This window comes from Triturus cristatus, chromosome 11 (genome assembly GCF_964204655.1).
Source record: "Triturus cristatus chromosome 11, aTriCri1.1, whole genome shotgun sequence".
In the NCBI taxonomy this organism is placed as follows: domain Eukaryota; kingdom Metazoa; phylum Chordata; class Amphibia; order Caudata; family Salamandridae; genus Triturus; species Triturus cristatus.
In genome coordinates, this window is record NC_140594.1 from 134,267,031 (window position 1) to 134,284,220 (window position 17,190).

General features: G+C 49.7%; 1 protein-coding gene across 2 annotated transcripts in view; it reads left to right on the forward strand.

The window, feature by feature from the left end:
- Positions 1-17,190, forward strand: part of GCN1 (GCN1 activator of EIF2AK4) — a 693,936-nt gene that overhangs the window by 261,020 nt on the left and 415,726 nt on the right. For both annotated transcript variants that reach the window (XM_085633485.1, XM_085633484.1), the window contains exons 16-17: positions 10,771-10,863; positions 11,929-12,004. In XM_085633485.1, coding sequence (XP_085489611.1) covers positions 10,771-10,863; positions 11,929-12,004 — 169 coding nt within the window. The remainder of the gene's footprint in view (positions 1-10,770; positions 10,864-11,928; positions 12,005-17,190) is intronic.

A 17,190-nucleotide genomic window follows, 5' to 3' on the forward strand; every position in this document is an offset into this window, starting at 1 on the left:
CAAAGGGGCACCCTCAGCGGCACTAGGGCGGCCGGGTGCAGGGTGCTGTTTGGAGGTCGGGTGCCCTTTTGATTTCAATGGATTTTCTCCGGGACAAAGAAACACTGCAGGCTCGGGGACGAGGATCTTCCAGGAGTGACCACAACTTTGAGGGGTACGTTGGGATGCAGAGGGTTGGTTAGGCACCGCTGGGTTGGGCACACAAGGCCGTGGGGCGTCGGGTGCAGGGTGCCTTGGGACGTCGGATTTTCTTACCCACTCTGGTCGCGGTAGGGGGGTCCTCTGGATTGAGGCTGCCGGTGTCCTCATGAGGTTTGAGGCAGGTCAGGGGTCGCCGGATCTCGGGTCAGGATCGCCGGGGGGACCTCCTCGTGGTATTTTTCCACTGGAGCTCAGGCCGGGTTCAGCAGATGCAGAGTGGGCTGGATTCGCGGGTCCTGGCTGACACCAGAAGCTGCAGTTCAAACACGTCGGTGTTCATGGGAGAAACAGCTTGGAAAGTGAAGGCAGACAGGTCCTCCGGGGATTTTGAGGTTGCTGTCCGTTGGACATGCCGGGGTTTTGCAGGAGCAGGTTCGAGGGGAGACAGGCCTGTAGGGCTGGGGCCAAGTCAGTGGGCGTCGTCCTCTTGTTAGCTCTGCACGGCTTCTCGTCCTTCTTTTTCTTGTGGTTGCTGGATCTGAGAAAGGAAGGTTCAGGGTGCCCCTAAATACTAAATTTAGGGGTGTTACAGGTAGGTAAAGGGCCGGGACCAATGGGACCCTTCCCTGGGGTGGGTACACCCCCTATTCTGCAAATCTCCAGTGGGAGGGGGGCAGGAGCCTGTCCCTGGTTGGCTGGGTCTCGAGGTTGGCGGGGACTCGAGGTTATGCTTCACCTCGCCTCCCCCACCTTAGGGATGGAGTTGGCAGAGGTGGGCACACCTCTCTTCCTCACTTGTTTTTTCCCGACGGTTCTCCCTCCCAAAGTAGGGGGTAGAACCAGTGGGGACCAGTTGCTGAAAGCAGTAAATTTATTTATTTATTTATTTATTTTATGCGATTTTTAGAGCGCGCAAATACCCTTAGGGTGTCTCGGCGCTGTAGTTGCAGGACTCTCCGGAGGAGGCGGGGGAGGGGGAGTTAGGCAGGGAACAACCATGTCTTTAGTTGCTTTCTGAAGTTAAGAAGGGTCGGAGCGGTCTTAATGTTTAGAGGAAGGGCGTTCCACATTTTGGCCGTGGCAACCGCAAAGCGTTTGTCGCCCCAGTTGGCTCTTCTTGTACGGGGTACCATGAGTAGGTGCGCTGCGGATGATCGCAGAGTTCTGGTATGTTCGAGCCGTCGGAACGCTTTTCTTAAGAATAAGGGTCCTTGATTGTGAATGGCCTTATATGCAATGCATAAAGCCTTAAACTTGATGCGGCTCCTCACCGGTAGCCAATGTAATTGTCTGATGTAAGGAGAAACTGATGCAAATCTCGGGATTGATAGCAATGTTCTAGCGGCAGCGTTTTGAACCGTTTGCAGTTTATTAAGAACCTTTTGTTGTGTATTGAGTAACAGTGCGTTGCAGTAATCAGTTTTGGAGAATACTAATGTACTGACCAAGGTTTTACCTGCATGTGACGGAAGGTATGGGATTAGTTTTTTTATCCTTTTTAGTACGTGGAAGGAAGAAGAAACCACAGCATTGACGTGTTGCCGGAATGTCAATTTGTTATCGAAGATAACGCCCAAATTGCGTACCTTCGTCACAGGTTCTGGCGGTTGTCCCATCTGGTGAGGCCACCATTGAGGGGACCAGGTGGGTTGAAGCCTCCCGAATGTCATCACTTCTGTCTTATCGGAGTTAAGTTTAAGACAGTTGGATGACATCCAGGAGCTTATTGCCTTCATTCCCATTTGGAAATTGGCTGCTACTGAGATTCCGTCGTTATGTATCGATAATACCAATTGGGTATCGTCAGCATAGGTAGTGAGGGAGATTCCACAGGATTTTATGACCCTCGCCAGGTCCGACACATAGATATTAAATAGTGTCGGACTTAGCGAGGATCCCTGAGGTACTCCACATGGCAAGGAGAAGGTCTGGGATGTGAATTTGCCTAATTTCACTGTTTGTGGACGGTTCGACAGGAATGAGGCCAAAAGGTTTTTTGCTTTGCATGTGATTCCTATGGCTTCGACACGGTCGATCAGGGTGGCGTGATCGACCGTGTCGAAGGCCGCAGATAAGTCCAGGAGTACGAGAACTGCGGCTCCTCCATTGTCCATTGTGGACCTAATCTCATCTGCTGCTTTCAGCAGTGCCGTCTCTGTTCCGTGTCCCTGTCTAAACCCAAATTGGGTATCATCCAGTAGATTATTGTGATGGATGTAATTTGACAGCTGAATATTCATGATCTTTTCAAAGATCTTTGCAGGGAATGGAAGGCAGGCAATAGGCCTATAACTAGCAGGAAGGAGAGGGTCTAGACTAGGTTTTTTTAGCAGTGGTTTGATTATTGCTTTTTTCCACTGTGGGGGGTATATACCGGATTCAAACATTGCATTGCAGATGGTGGTTAGGGGAGGGGCAATGACCTCCGAAATGAGGCCAAGGATGTTGGGAGGGCAAGGATCCAAAGGTGAGCCCGATTTGGTTTGAGCAATCAGTGGTTGAATAAATTCACAGGAGGTAGGTTCAAAACCTGTGAATGAAGGGCCGGTGTCAACTGCGGAATGAGAGGGGGTGGTCGCTACCACAGGTGTAAATGTATTAAAGATAGCTCTAACCTTGTCCTCAAAAAAATTAGCTAGTGTATCAGAAAGGGCTTGAGACCCTTCTGACTGAGGAGCAGAAGGACTGGACAGGTAGGTTACTACTTGAAATAGTTTCCCTGAGGAGTTTTTCGCCTCATTAATTTGGCTTGTATAGTATGTAGTTTTTTCTGTTTTTATGAGTTTTTTATAGTTAATGAGAGCGCTTTTGTAACTAATCTTGTCAGATGGGTTAAAGTTACGGCGCCACTGCCGTTCAAGGTTTCTACAGTACTGACGCTGAAGTCTGAGCTGCTCAGAGAACCAGGGGGCTGAAGAACGATTTTTAGTACGGTGTGAGGTTTTGGGGGGAGCCAATTTGTTGCAGGCTTCGATCAAAATCTCCGTATAAGTGTCTGACGCTGCTATGGGATCATGCTCATTAAGTGGTGGACTGTCCTGAATCATCTGAGTGAGACGTTCAAGATTTAAATTCTTCCAGTCTCTGAATGTAGTAGAGTGGGAAAGAGACAGCCTAGGGGGTGTGGGTTTGATAGGGATAGAGAAACATACAGCAGAATGATCAGTCCAAATTAGAGGAATGACCTCTGTGATGGAGACTTCGGGATAGTTGGTGAATACTCCGTCCAACGTATGGCCTGCTATGTGCGTGGGCTTTTTAACAATTTGTGTGAGACCGGCAGTCTCTAAGTCTCCAAGCAACATTTTTGTGTCAGGGTCTTCTGAAACTTCAAGGTGAAAGTTAAAATCACCTAGAATAGTGAAGTGTGGTGCTCCAATAGATGTCTCGATTATGTGATCCAGGCGTGCTAGAAATTTAGCTCTGGATCCTGGAGGGCGGTAGATGAGCATACCTTTAAATGTTGCTTTGCTGGATATGCCTATTGAGAATAGGAGGGCCTCGCATTCAGGATAGATTATATCTGTAGTCGATAATTTAAGGTGATCTTTGTACATGATTGCGACTCCTCCGCCCTTCCCCATAGGTCTATCCAGTTTACACACACAGTAGTTGTCTGGTGTGGCATCTCTGAAGTCTGGGCCAGAGGCCTCGTCTCCCCAAGTTTCAGTGAGGAATAGAATATCTATCTGATGCGAGTCTATGAACTCAGCAATTTCACATTTATGTTTTGGTAGGGATCTTGCATTGATGAGGGCTGCTGTTACAGGAGGGGGAGGTATAGGGGGAGAGATGAGTGGCGTCTCAGTGCAAGTGGGACACATGAGTGGTCCGAACCTAGGATCGTTGTAGTTAAAATTTGGTAATAAATGAGGGTACCTGGTTGTTTGTTTGATGCTGAGGAGTTGATCCGAAGTGTAGGTTATTGGTAAGGTGCTGGTTGCGGGATGTGTAGATGGGGGATCAGGGGGGGTGGCCCTTAGCCCGGTCTCGGCGCGGACGAGCGCAGACGAGCTTGCCTTATGCGCGCCTTCGGCGCGCATTCGTCGCGCCCGCTGCGCTCGTCCGCTGCGCTTCCTGTGCAGACACATTCTTATGGACCAAAAAGAACGCCAGGGGGCGTGGCCTCGGAGTGGGCGTGTCCTGCTCCGGGCGGGGGAAATGGTCTTTCCTTAGCGCGGTACTTGGGATCTTCCCAGCGCTCGTTTAGGCAATCAGCAAGTGCCTGCAGACAATAACGTGTGCAGGGATCAGGGGGCGAGTGAGGTTAAAAACAAGTGATTTCCAATATTAAAAACAACACAAACGTCTCCCGGCTGTGCCTCAGGAGGTAAGCAACTAACAAGCGCCCAGCGCGACGGCGCGCTATTTATTCAGGTTCTAGGGGGCGTGGCCTCGGAGTGGGCGTGTCCTGCTCCGGGCGGGGGAAATGGTCTTTCCTTAGCGCGGTACTTGGGATCTTCCCAGCGCTCGTTTAGGCAATCAGCAAGTGCCTGCAGACAATAACGTGTGCAGGGATCAGGGGGCGAGTGAGGTTAAAAACAAGTGATTTCCAATATTAAAAACAACACAAACGTCTCCCGGCTGTGCCTCAGGAGGTAAGCAACTAAATGGTCTGGAGAGGCTCACAAAGGCGGCGTACCTTGAAGCTTCTCCTTCGTGAACCCTGCCCATCCTGGGGGAGGAGGCTTGGCACCTCGTTCCAGGATGTGCATTGTTTCAGGCCCCCCCGAGAGCAGAAAACTCTCGACTCGGGGGTCCAGAAACATGTCTGGTGGTGGTAGCCTGCGCAGCTACTCAGTCAGGTCACTGGAAGTTGGTCGAGTTTCAGGGGGCATCTCTAAGATGCCCTTTGTCATGCATTTTACATTAAATCCTACACTGGCATCGGGGTGGGTTTAAATGTGCTGAGAAGTTTGATACCAAACTTCCCAGTCTTCAGTGTAGCCATTATGGTGCTGTGGAGTTCGTGATGATGATCTACCAGCACCATATACTCTTAATAACAACACTGCACTTACAGTGCCCAGGAATGGACTTGGGCACTGTAGGGGTACAGGGCTCATGCACCTGTACCCTCACCACTGGCATAGGGCACCCAGCTAGAGGGGTGACTGAGGTATTCCGGGGCAGTGGTTTGTGGGCATGGCACACAGGGGTGCCGACTCTGTTTTATTCTGCACCAAGACATGCAGCCTGCAAAGGTAGTTTGTGAGTGTCCGGGTACAGGACCGCAAAGGGTGGCACAATAAGAGGCCTTCTCTGGTCACAGTGCCCTGGGTACCTGTGGTATCATTTACCAGGGGATGACATGTGGCCAGAGATGCCAATTGGGTTTAGGCTTCAATGCAGGTTTAGGGAAGGAACACAGGCCCTGGGTACCTAATTGGCAGGAGCCCAGGGCACACTCAGTCAGAGTACATCAGCAATTCAGCAAAAAGTGGGGGCATACCATACAAGAAAGAGGACACTTTCTTACCAGGGGCATATCTGTTCATGCTGATACACCCTCACATGTAATGCAATGCACCCTGCCGTAGGGCTACAAGGCCTGCTGTAGGGGTGACTAGCATATATTAAATGCAGTGATTTTGGCATGGAACACAGTGAGCGTGCGATGTCTTGTTTTCTCTCATAGTTTGCACCATGACACGCAGTTTGTAGTAGATGTCTGCATGCAATCTGTGTGGAGGTCTGTAAGAAGCTGGCTCTGTATATACTATACTAAAGTGAGGTATAGTGCGCACAGAGTCCAGTGGAACCCCAAAGATAGGCAGGTGTAAAGTTAGATAGCACCTCACTCTCTACTTGTGGTAGTGTGGTCGAGCAGTAAGGCAGTATCAGAGGACAGTGTTAAGCATTTGTTGTACACACTCAGTCAGCAAATTAATTCACACACTCAAGAACTGAACTTCAGACCAATTGTTTTTGTATAAAAATATTCTTTTAGTTATTTTATTTCCTAGAATCAAGGAAGCCTGGAATAGGTAAGTGATAAGTACTTTGCAGTAAATATACAGTTTGGATTGCAATTGTTACTGAGAAATGCAGTTGGCTAGTTTTTCCCTCCTGTCTTCCCGACGAAAAGAAGGGGAGGCAGGAAGGGGGCTTCTCCTGATAGCAGGAGAGGCTGGGGGTCACATTACAAAGGCTGCTAGGCCTTTGAAGCTCCCCTGCCACAGATGGCTCTTCCTGGCCTGGGGGAGGTGTGAACACCTCCGCCCAGGAAAGGCTTTGTGTCTGGGCCCAGGGAGCGAAGACTCCCATCCTAGGGGTTCACAAACATATCTGGTGCTGGCAGGCTGGTGTGTACCAGTCAGGGAACCCACCAGAGGCTGGTCGTTTTTCAGGGGGCATCTCTAAGATGCCAGTGTGGAATTTAATGAAAAATGCACACAGAGGGCATCAGTGTGGGTTTAATGTGCTGGGAAGTTTGATACCAAACTTCCCAGTTTTCAGTGTAGCCAATCTGATACACATCTAGTCGCAAATTCCTTAGCTTAGAATCATCCCCTGACGTCAGACAGGATGCGGAAAGATTTTGCAGCAGCAACTCTGCGCGCCGGGGGACAGCGCCACACGACCCCGCCCTGACGTCGTCTACGGATGGGTCGTCAGCGAGGTCATATAAGTGCCTCCCGGTGTGCTGACATCAGTTTCCTTCTTTTCCGCGTGCAACGCGGATGCGGAGTAAGCGGTTCCTCTGGCCTGTTTTCAGGCCCCTTTTGACGCCTTCGCGTCTGGAACAGTGTGCGATGCATTTGGGCTTTAAAACGTGTACCTTCTGTTCGCGGCAAATGTCTGCGACAGACCCACACCTTATCTGCATGTGGTGTCTAGGCGAACACCACAACTCGACGTATTGCGGCGCCTGCCAACAGCTCAAGCCGAAGTCCCGGTGGCAGCGCCGGATGAAGTTACTTTCGGCTCGCCTGTCCCGGTCGGAGTCGTCACGGCCCCTGGCCTCCTCTTCGGCGACAGGTCCCGGAGGCAGTGGGTTCCGTTTGCGGCATTGGTCGCCGTCTGGTTCCCATGTGTGTCACTCGCCCCTTCCTACTTCAGAATCGCAGCCTGTTGTAGTTGAGGCAGGATCAACGCTGTTCCGGCAACGTAGACTTGCCTCCCCGGCTCCGGCAGCGTTCCCTTCTTCGGAGCCAGAGCCTATTGTGTTGAGGCCGAGTCGGCGCCGGACGAGGCTGAGTCGGCACCGACCAAGGACATGCTCGCGCCGCCTCGACACCGGATCATTGACTCCTCTCTAGAGGCTTCCAGGGGGAGTTCGGCATCACCCCAACATCTGGCAACACCAGATCAGTCATTGCCCCCCCCCCCCCCTCCCCTCCACCCCCTTGCAATTTGTGGCTCCGGTGGATTCTCCAACTCTTCAGGAACCCCATCAGGACCCTCATTCATCCATAGGGCTTCCTTCATTTGGACATTGGTCGCATCCTCCGTTCATCGGAAACCCTCCTTGGGTTGGGAGGCTCAGTTTACAGCCTTCACCCACAGATGAGTTATTGTCCCCTCCTCGGAGGGCTACTGATGCTGATGCGGCATTTTTAAGAGTTGTTTCCATGGCCGGCCGCATTCTAAGTTTGCAGCCCCCTTCGGTCCCTCTGTTGGATGTACTCCACCACGGTTCGGGGAATGTAGAGCCGCTTCTGCCTTTCGAAGCTTCTCTAAATGATGCCCTTCCGGGCACCTGGGCTCGGCCGGCATCGTGTGATCTAGTTAGGCATTAATAGGCGGATTTTGAAACCGATTAATCGCTCGGTCAGCAGAGCCGAGAGCTTACGCGGCCATCTTAGCCCTCGGCTTAGCCACGCCCCCGGATGTGTCTTTTTACTTTGGGTGTTACCGTCATCTGTCTGGTGTGCCTGCGGGACAGCTCCTCTGCTGAAGGTCATTCCAGGTGCTGTGCCCTGCGCTTCTGTTTTCCGGGAGTGTTCTCCACTTGGCCTTCAAACTGCCTTGCTGGGCAGTCCCGTACTCATCATAGCTACTCCACCTTGTCGCTGTACCTGCCTGCTATGTGCATGTTCTCGTTGTTGCCCGCCTCGGTGTGGTTCAGCGTGGTTATGTCCGCCCCCGTTGCGTTCTGGTGACTAACTGTGCACTTGGCGTGTCTTATGTTCCCTCGTGTGCTTTTGAGGCACTGCTCTGTTCCTGCCTCTTACCCTTCGCTTCCTGGATTCTGCCTGTCCGGCCTCCCTTGCGTGGGCTCGCCTGGTAGTCTCTGAGTACGTCTCTCCATGTTGTCCTCTAGCTTGATTGGTGTCAATTTACTGCGCCATTGAGCTCTGGGAGTGGTTAGTGCGTTATGCAGCTCTGGGGGTGGTTTCTCCTTCTTCCCTTCGTTATGTGCTCTCTACCATTCTGGGATATGGCTTAGTGCCGTTTCTACTTCTACTCGCACAGGTATGGTGTTGCGCCATTTTGGCAGTCTTGTGATGCCTCGCCTCCTGTTATCTTTTGCTCTTCCGAGGTGCTTGGGTTGCTGAATGGCTGCACCGCCGCAGCTTTCCCCTTAGTCTGTCACTCTGTTGCCGGCTCAGTGCTCTCGGGCACTTTCTGTTGTTCTGTTGCAGACCCGCCTCCCCCTGGGGTATGGCTGTGGTATCTATTCTAAGTTAAGGAATCTGCGGCAAGATGTCTCTATCAGATGTACGAGTTACTTACTTTCGGTAACGGTGTATCTGGTAGAGACGTTGTCTAGCCGCAGATTCCTTAAGGCCCACCCATCCTCCCCGTTCTGCGAGGACCTTGGCAGGTGGGTTTCTCCGCTTTGCCTCCTTTCAGTTGGCACTGGTCTTCATTCAAGGTGTTCAATTTGGTGCAACCCTTTTATGATTTACAATATGGAGCCACCTTCCTCCAGGTGGTTTCTCTTCCTGTAAAGCGGTGCTTTTTGCTTCGCCTTCACCGGGAGATTCTGCTTTCTTTTCCCTGCATTCCTCCACCCTGGTCCTTCCAGTGTGGGATCTTCTATTGCTTTCCCTCCCTCCCGCCTCCTCTTTCTACTTGGGGATCTTTTCTCCTGTTCTGTCGTCCTTTTGGGATCTACTGGGCTGTGTTTCAGCTTTCCATTACTATAAGGGAAGTGCCATTCTTGTAATTTCTTCTCGCAGTAGATTGTTGTTCATCCTGTGCTCCGCCCTTGTTGGCTGACACAGTTCTACGTTGTAATAACAGTCTGTCTTTGTCTGTCGGGATATTCTTCCCTTGTTACTCAGCCTCTGGGGAGGGTCCACGCTTCGCTTTGCGGGGTTGTTTCTCAGAGCATTGCTCTATTCTTTACTTCTTGGTTTGTAAATAGACAGTGTCTGACATGGCATTTATGATGGTGTTATGCACCATCCGATTTCTTTGCCATACGGATTTTTTCTCCTTTACACACTGTTCCCATACTTTCACAGTTTTGTTGGTGGCTCCGCATTGTGCCGCGCAAAAGTTTCTCTGAAGACAACTGACGTCTGCGCGCCGGGAGGGACTTATGACCTCGCTGACGTCACGTCCATGGACAACGTCCGGGCAGGGTTGTTTGGCGCCGTCCCCCGGCACGCAGAGGTGCTGCTGCTAAAGTTTTCCGGATCCAGTCTGATGCCTGGGGATGATTCTAAGTTAAGGAATCTGCAGCTAGACAACGTCTCTACCAGATACATCATTACCGAAGGTAAGTAACTTGTACATATGATGCAGTGGAGTTCGTAATGACCATCTCCCTGCACCATATACTATTAATTGCAGTACTGCACTTACAATGTCTTGTATCCCACCACTGCACCATCAATGTAGGATGATTGCTCTCTATGTGGTGTACGAAAATGAGGTGCACTGTGTAGGGCATCCACGTATCCCTTACTTGTGTACAGGTGCTTTCTTTAACCATCCCAAGGTGCTGTATTTGTGGTAGTGTGGTCGAGCAGCCATAGGCTTATCAGAGGGGAGAGTTAGGCATTTGTTTCACACACAAAATCAAGAAATGAGATACACACTCAATAAGGTCATCTGACACCAATTTAGAAAAATAGAACATATTTTCATATACTTTTAGACACCAAGATCTTCGGGATCAGGTAAGTACTTTTGTTAGTGATTTTCAGCAACTTAAAAAATACAGCTGTCAGTTAGCAGGGACCCAGTGCACATCAGTCAAATAACATCCGCACCAGTGGCAAAAATGGCACTTCACTGCACACTTTCTCACTAACTTGCAGAAGGTGGAGTGCACCGAATGGCCTTTGATTGTTGATATAGCTTGCATGGGCTGGTTAGCCTTTGTGTTCCTGTGTCTGAAGCATAGTGGCAGATTCTTTGGTCGTGGAACTCTGAAATAAAACATTTCCAACTGTGCATCACAGATAGTGAATGATGTATTGTGTTAAGTTCTATCTGCCCAAACGTGTTTTGGAATGTCATTTTTTGACACTGAAACAGAATATTGCTCTTACTGCCTCTGCCCTCATTTATTAACGTCTTAACTGTGTGAAGAAGAGGATAGTGTTGTGATTGTGAGATAATAAACTGCATTGTAAATGGAGGTCTTTAATAAGCAGTCAGCCTCCCAAGGCGTGTGATTTTGTCATCTACTTTTAATTTGACTGCAGTGTTCTGTCCATCTTTTGGCAGAGACCAAGCTGAGCAACTTTTGGGCACTGGTTTTGGATGAAAAGAAGCAGATTTTTACCTCTGAGAAGTTCCTTTCCATGGCATCTGAAGACGGTGAGTCTCTTAACAGCAAAGTAATGCCGTTTTACCTTTGGACTACAGAGCACATATGAACTTTAGGGTTTTTATTGGGAGGGGGTGTAGTCGATCATAGCGAAGCTTTAAACGCATTGCACTTGGATTTAGGTGGGCAAGAGGAGGTCAAAATCTGGAAAAGAATATCTTTAAATGGTGGTGTCTTTGGGATATGATAGGCCAGAATGAGCAGATGAAGCTGGTAGTAGAAGAAAGAGAACAGAAATAAAGTATTAAATGTTTGTTAATAACCCAGATCTATGACATTGAAGTAACTTAAACATGCTTTGTACCCCTTTTCTTAATCTATGGTAGAAGCATAAAGAGGCCACTTTCTTCAACTTTAGTCTCACCTGCCCAAAACAGAACACCAAACACGAATATGATCACACACCCTCTCTCTCTGTGAACTACCCTCCACTCTTAAGTAAAATGTTGTATCTCTTGGCTTGATCAAACATTTTAAAGGATTGTGATACAAACAATAAGCTGTCTTGATGGATAACCGCAGTTGGTCTAATTACTTTTTTCAGTCTATATTCACATCTATGAGTCTATACTTGTATGCTGGATTTCCACTCTAACATGTTTGAATATCTCAAGGAGCTCTACCCCTCCCTTGTCTGTTCACCACCTTTTGGGTTGGTGTACCCATGTCAGTCCCGAAATACCAAATCAAATTTTTATGTGGCTTGGTGCGTGTGTGTTTCTCATATCAGAAGTGGTGGTTGAGAGGGGCGGAGCGGGGGAGGTCATGCCAAAGACCAGATCATTTCATGCTTGCTTGCTATCTATAACCGAAGTGGGTTGGGCACTAGTGCTGCTAAGCAGTAAGACACACTCACCCTTTCTTTTTGTTGCTAATCTTTGTGCATGTGAGAAAAGAAGATACAGAAAGTGATCCAAACCTTTTCGTTTGTCATGTCTTTTTTTTTTTGTAGTGAGTTTGTCCTTTTTTTATTTTAGTACAAGCTCTCTACATTTTGTATTGGGGTAAATGTGATGCGGGTTTGTCTCTCCTGAGTATTTTCTTTGTCTCCACAGCCTTATGCACAGTCCTACAGCTGACTGAAAGACTACTCCTTGACCAGATTCACAGACTTCCCAACAACAAAATTCAGTATGTATATCTTTGGTGTCAACCATAGTTTTTTAATCTTTGTCATCTAGGCAACTTTTTCGTATCTTTGTGACTACATTTTTTGGCAATCCACTAACTACTCCCTAATTTACTGAAATAGTCTATTTAAAAAATAAAAAAATGATTTGAATCAACAACTTCCATGATGGGTACAGCATGCATAACAATGTATCACAGAGGCACAGCAATACACTTTAGAGAGACAAGTAAGCTGCTATGACAATGTATACAGAAAAATTACTCCGAGCATGACACGTCACTCCCAAGGTGCCCCAGCCACACTGAAATAGTCTCTTAATCATCGCAGGTTACTAACATACATAATGTAGTCTCCCAACTCCCATGATTGATATATCTCACATAGCAATGTATCACAGAGGCACAATATACTTCAGGGCAACAAGTAACCTGCTATGACAACGTATGCATGACAGCGTTGTCAAACCCCGCGTGCCCCATCTGCACTTAAATGGTCTCTTCATCATGCCTGTTAGTAACTTACTGTGATTGAGACCATTTCAGTGACGAAAAAAGTTTATCAGCTTCGTCAGCGACGAAAGACTGCACTTCAGGAATGTCATTGTCAACTACATTCTTGACTGCTCTCTATAGACACCATCTGTCTCGTCATCGAGTCAGACCTTGATTTCGTCGACCGTTTCATAGTCTTCATCAAAGCTTGTAGACTGTTCGCCGTCAACGAAGCACTCGCCATCATCTAAGTCCATGTTGTTTACGAAGCATTCGTTGATGAAGTTGCCGTTAAAGGGGGAGCCACACTTGCCAAGCACATCATCAACGGAGAAGAAACTGTTGAAGGATAAGCCATCATCGAAGAAGACACCGTAGTTGACAGAGACAACGTTCTCGCAGGTGGCAATGACGTTGTTGAGTTCACCTTTATCGACAACGACACAACCGCCAGCTTAAGCCCAGCTGTCGACAAAGATTCCGCCGCCAAAATCACTGTCAACTGCCAAATCGCCATAGTTGACGAGCTGTTTGTGGACGAGGAAAGCTGATGCACATGCAGAAAAACATTGCAAACAATACAAACCTATAGTGATTGCCCCAGACCATACTTCCCGAGTAAAATCACGCCTCTTCTGCCCCCTCATCTCCTAGAATTAGAAGATTCCGAAGAGGAAGGTCTTTTTGCGGGTGCATATAGTCCGTCTGACTTGCACGTTAAGTGTCAGCCTGATGATGATGAGAAGCAGAAATACAATGCCTAGACTTATTATGCCCAGCCGGAACCCTGCCTTCAGCAATATCAACAAGAGATGGTGATGATGCCATCAGCCATACTCTTGGATCTCCAATTGGGCTTTGGGGCTGACATCTATTTTATCTGTTCCATCCATAACGCTGCTCTTTTCTGCTGCGATTTGTGCTCTACTGTGTTCTACTGTTTGGGGGTCATTTTAAAAAATGTATTGTTCTTAGCGCTTTTTTGCACATGATATGTTTTTAAATACAATCTTGGGGGCAATGTTAACTTGATCGTATTTCCGCTTTTCCCCTCACTTCTGGTGTGCCAGATTAGAGGCGCCATTTTGTTTTGGCGGGCGCGCTCTAGCTATCTGGCCACCGAAGCTATTTAAATGCACGCTGCGCGTTCGCGCAACGGTCGCACCGCTGGCGCGCCGAAGGCGTGCCTAAGGCAAGCCCCGTCTGTGGCCGTCAGCGTCTCGTCGGCGGCCTGGGCCAGTTATGCTGCTCCGCAAATGGGGTGCGCTGGTGATCGTCAACGCTTCTCGAGTGAGTCGCTGAAAGGGCTAAGGGGCACGTGCTGTGACATCCAGAACTACCCCAATTTATGGGGAATGCAAAATTATGTGTGTGGGGTTTGTGGATTTCACCTTTGCTTGGATTCTACCCGGCGTTTAGAGCTCCTGCCATTTCAGCAGCACTGCTAAATGTGCGCTCACTGAGGAAGCACTATTTGGAGGTTTTTGATTTATTGGAGGACAATTCTCTGGACCTGCTATTTATTACTGAAACTTGGCTGGATGGCTCTTCTGACCCTATAGTGTCAATGGCTATCCCTGCAGGTTATAAAATCTGTAGATTAGATCGTTCTGTGTGGAGAGGAGGGGGGGTGGCTGTTATTTTTAAGGATAGGTGGGAGCTTGGCAAAAGTGAGCTTTGCCAGTGGGGCAGTTGTGAAGCCCTGGATTCTAGTATTCGTTTTTCAGCTCATTTTACGCTTGGTGAGTCTTTGATTTACCGCCCACCAGGCGTGGCCAAATCCTTCCTTCAGGCTTGTGATGAGGCTGTCTCATCGCGGGCACTTCGGTTTTCCCACTACTTAATTCTTGGAGACCTCAATATTCATCTGGATCATGGGGATCTAAGGGATACGGTGGAGCTTCTTGAGATCTTCCAGGTAGCGCAGTTTTCGCAATGGGTCTGTCAGCCGACCCACCAAGGTGGCCACATCCTTGATCCCATCTTCTCGATCTTTCCCATCAAAATTAAGGCTCCTCTTCCGGTCTTGTGGTCTGATCATTATTTAATTTATTTTTCATGGGAAGTAGCCTCCCCGTGCTTAAAGCCTACAGTTTCTCATAAACCTTCTTTTAAGAAAATCGACCCTGTCGACTTTGCAAGAGCTTTGGAGGTGAAAAGACCGTCCTTGCCGCAGGATTTGGATGGGAGTCTCAATGCCTTTCATAACTGGTTGCAGGACTCTATAGCTGAGATAGCCAATCCAACTTCTTCTAGAAGGTCGAGGGATTCTCCCTCTAAACCCTGGTTTACGGTGGATTTGCTCCACCTGAAGCAGGACTGTAAGAAACTGGAGCGATCTTGGCGCCTTAGCAACTACTGCTTGGAGGCCAAGGGCAGGCTTAGGCAGGGCCAGAAAATATAGTATAAGGCCAGTTCGAGGCATGTGGGCTGCTGAATTCATATCTGTGCATAGATCGCCGCCTAGTGTTGGGTCCGGATGTTTGCACGTTGTTGTCCTGGAAGAGTCTTCGAAGTATCCTTGGATAGGTGACTCCTCCCCTGGACTACAGTGCGCATGGGCATCCTCTCCATCCTCAGATTGTTTTTTTCCGCCATTGGGTTCGGATGTGCTATCTTAGCTCAAGTTAGGAAAATATTTTTTCGAGGCCAAAAGGCCTTTAGTTCGCGTCGGTACTGTTTATCGATCGGGTTTCGATAGAATTTGTTAGTTTACTAACTTTCAGCACCGACTGCTTTCGCATTTACCTGTCCATCGACGACTTCGACGATGGAATCCAGGACGCCATTCAAAAGGTGTCCGGTATGCAATGCGAAGTACCCACACATCGACGTCCATCCGGTGTGCAACAAATGCCTTTCGCCGGACCACGACGAATCAACATGCATGGCCTGTGCCCGGTTCCGCTCGAAGAAGACTCTGCGGAATCGACGAGCGGCGAGACTCGAGGCGCAGCACGCGGCACCGGCCCCGACAGACATCTTCGGCGAGGCCGAGGACGTCGAGGAATTGGAAGTCTTGCCCTCCAGTCCCGTTTCCGAACACGAACCCGGATCGGACGAGGAAGACGAGTCACTCTTCCACAGAGGTGAAGACGACACCGAGGTAGGAGACGACGAGGAGGCCTTCGGGGCCGAAGAAAGTAGCTCCAATGATGAACAAGGCCTACCTGTTCAAACCGTTCAAACACCAGTGCCACAGCCTATGGCTCCGGTCGAGGGATCGCCTTCGGGCCTTACCCGAGACCCATCCCGCAGTTCTTCGGCCCCGCCCTCGGGCCCGGCCTCGGACGTTCAGCGGCAGCCATTACTACATAAACAGGCTGGTTTCCCTATCACAAAACCGAAACCGAAAGCTGCTCAGGTTCCATCGAAACCGAAACTGAAAGTAGCGCTGGTCGGATCGAGGCCTTCGACGCCAGCGCACCGCGTCGGCACCGACCGCACCAAGAGGGACTTCGGTGCCGAACTTGAGGCGGGCGACGTTGGAGTCGACAAACGGAAAAAAGCCATCGGCACCGACAAACCTGCTCGGCTACCGGCACCGACGACACCAAGGGCCGTACCGCCTGCTGTGTCTCACATCGCTCCCTCGACGACACCTAAGCCTCAGGTATCGAAGACTTCGACGGTGATCTCTTCACCCCGACTCGATGACCCGCCGGCACCGAAAAAATCTACGGCCGCCTCTACGAGCCTGGCCGGTGCCAAAGCCTCGAAGGCGCCCCAAGTACGACCTGGTGTGACGCAAGGCAGCAAAACCACACCTGTCCTCCAGGACACGTCGGGCTCCGGTTCGGTCGGAGCTCCCGCAGCCTCTTCGGTGCCGACCAACATTACCTTCGGCTTGCCTCCGTCAACAATCCCAAAAATGTTCCAACTCAGGACACGGGTCACCCAACCTACGGTCACACCTGCTGAGACGTCTCCAGCACGTATCATCGACGCCGGCACTGGCAGAATGATTCTCCAGGACCGAAGGATAACTTCGGAGCCGCCATTGGACCCTTTCAGGATCCCACTAAAAAGGAAGTTGCCTGCAGAATCGGAACCTCTCCTTTATGAACCCTTCCATTCATCCTACCAGGATCCACACCGGTTCTCCCCCACACGCTCCGATACAGACGCATTGGAGGACTACATGGCTGACCAAGTCCCCTACCATGTAGACACGGACCCTGATGACCAGCAGGACCCTGATCAAACTTGGGGCGACCCTGCAGACCCCAGTGCACCTCTCGATGCACAGGATCCACAACTCTATGGGGCAAAGACATCTCCTACGGAGGATACTGCAGCGTTCAATGCTCTTATCGAACGTGCTGCCAATAACCATGGGGTGCAGCTTCACTCTGATACCATCGAAGATGACTTTCTAATGGACACCTTTGCATCCTCAGAAAGACATGTAAAGACTCTGGCAATGTTGAAGGGGGTCCTCAAACCAGCCAAGGACATTTTCAAAGAACCCACCAGGGCACGAGTGATAAACCCCAGGATTGATAAAAAATACAGATCAGCACCTGGGGATCCTACTTACATCAGAGGACAATTACCACTCGACTCCATCGTCGTAGCGAATGCACGCAAGAGGGCACACTCGCAAACAACAGGTGACGCTCCTCCCCCGGACAAAGAGTCCAAGGTGTTAGAAACCTCTGGCAAGCGAGTTGCCGCCCAAGCTGCCAACATAT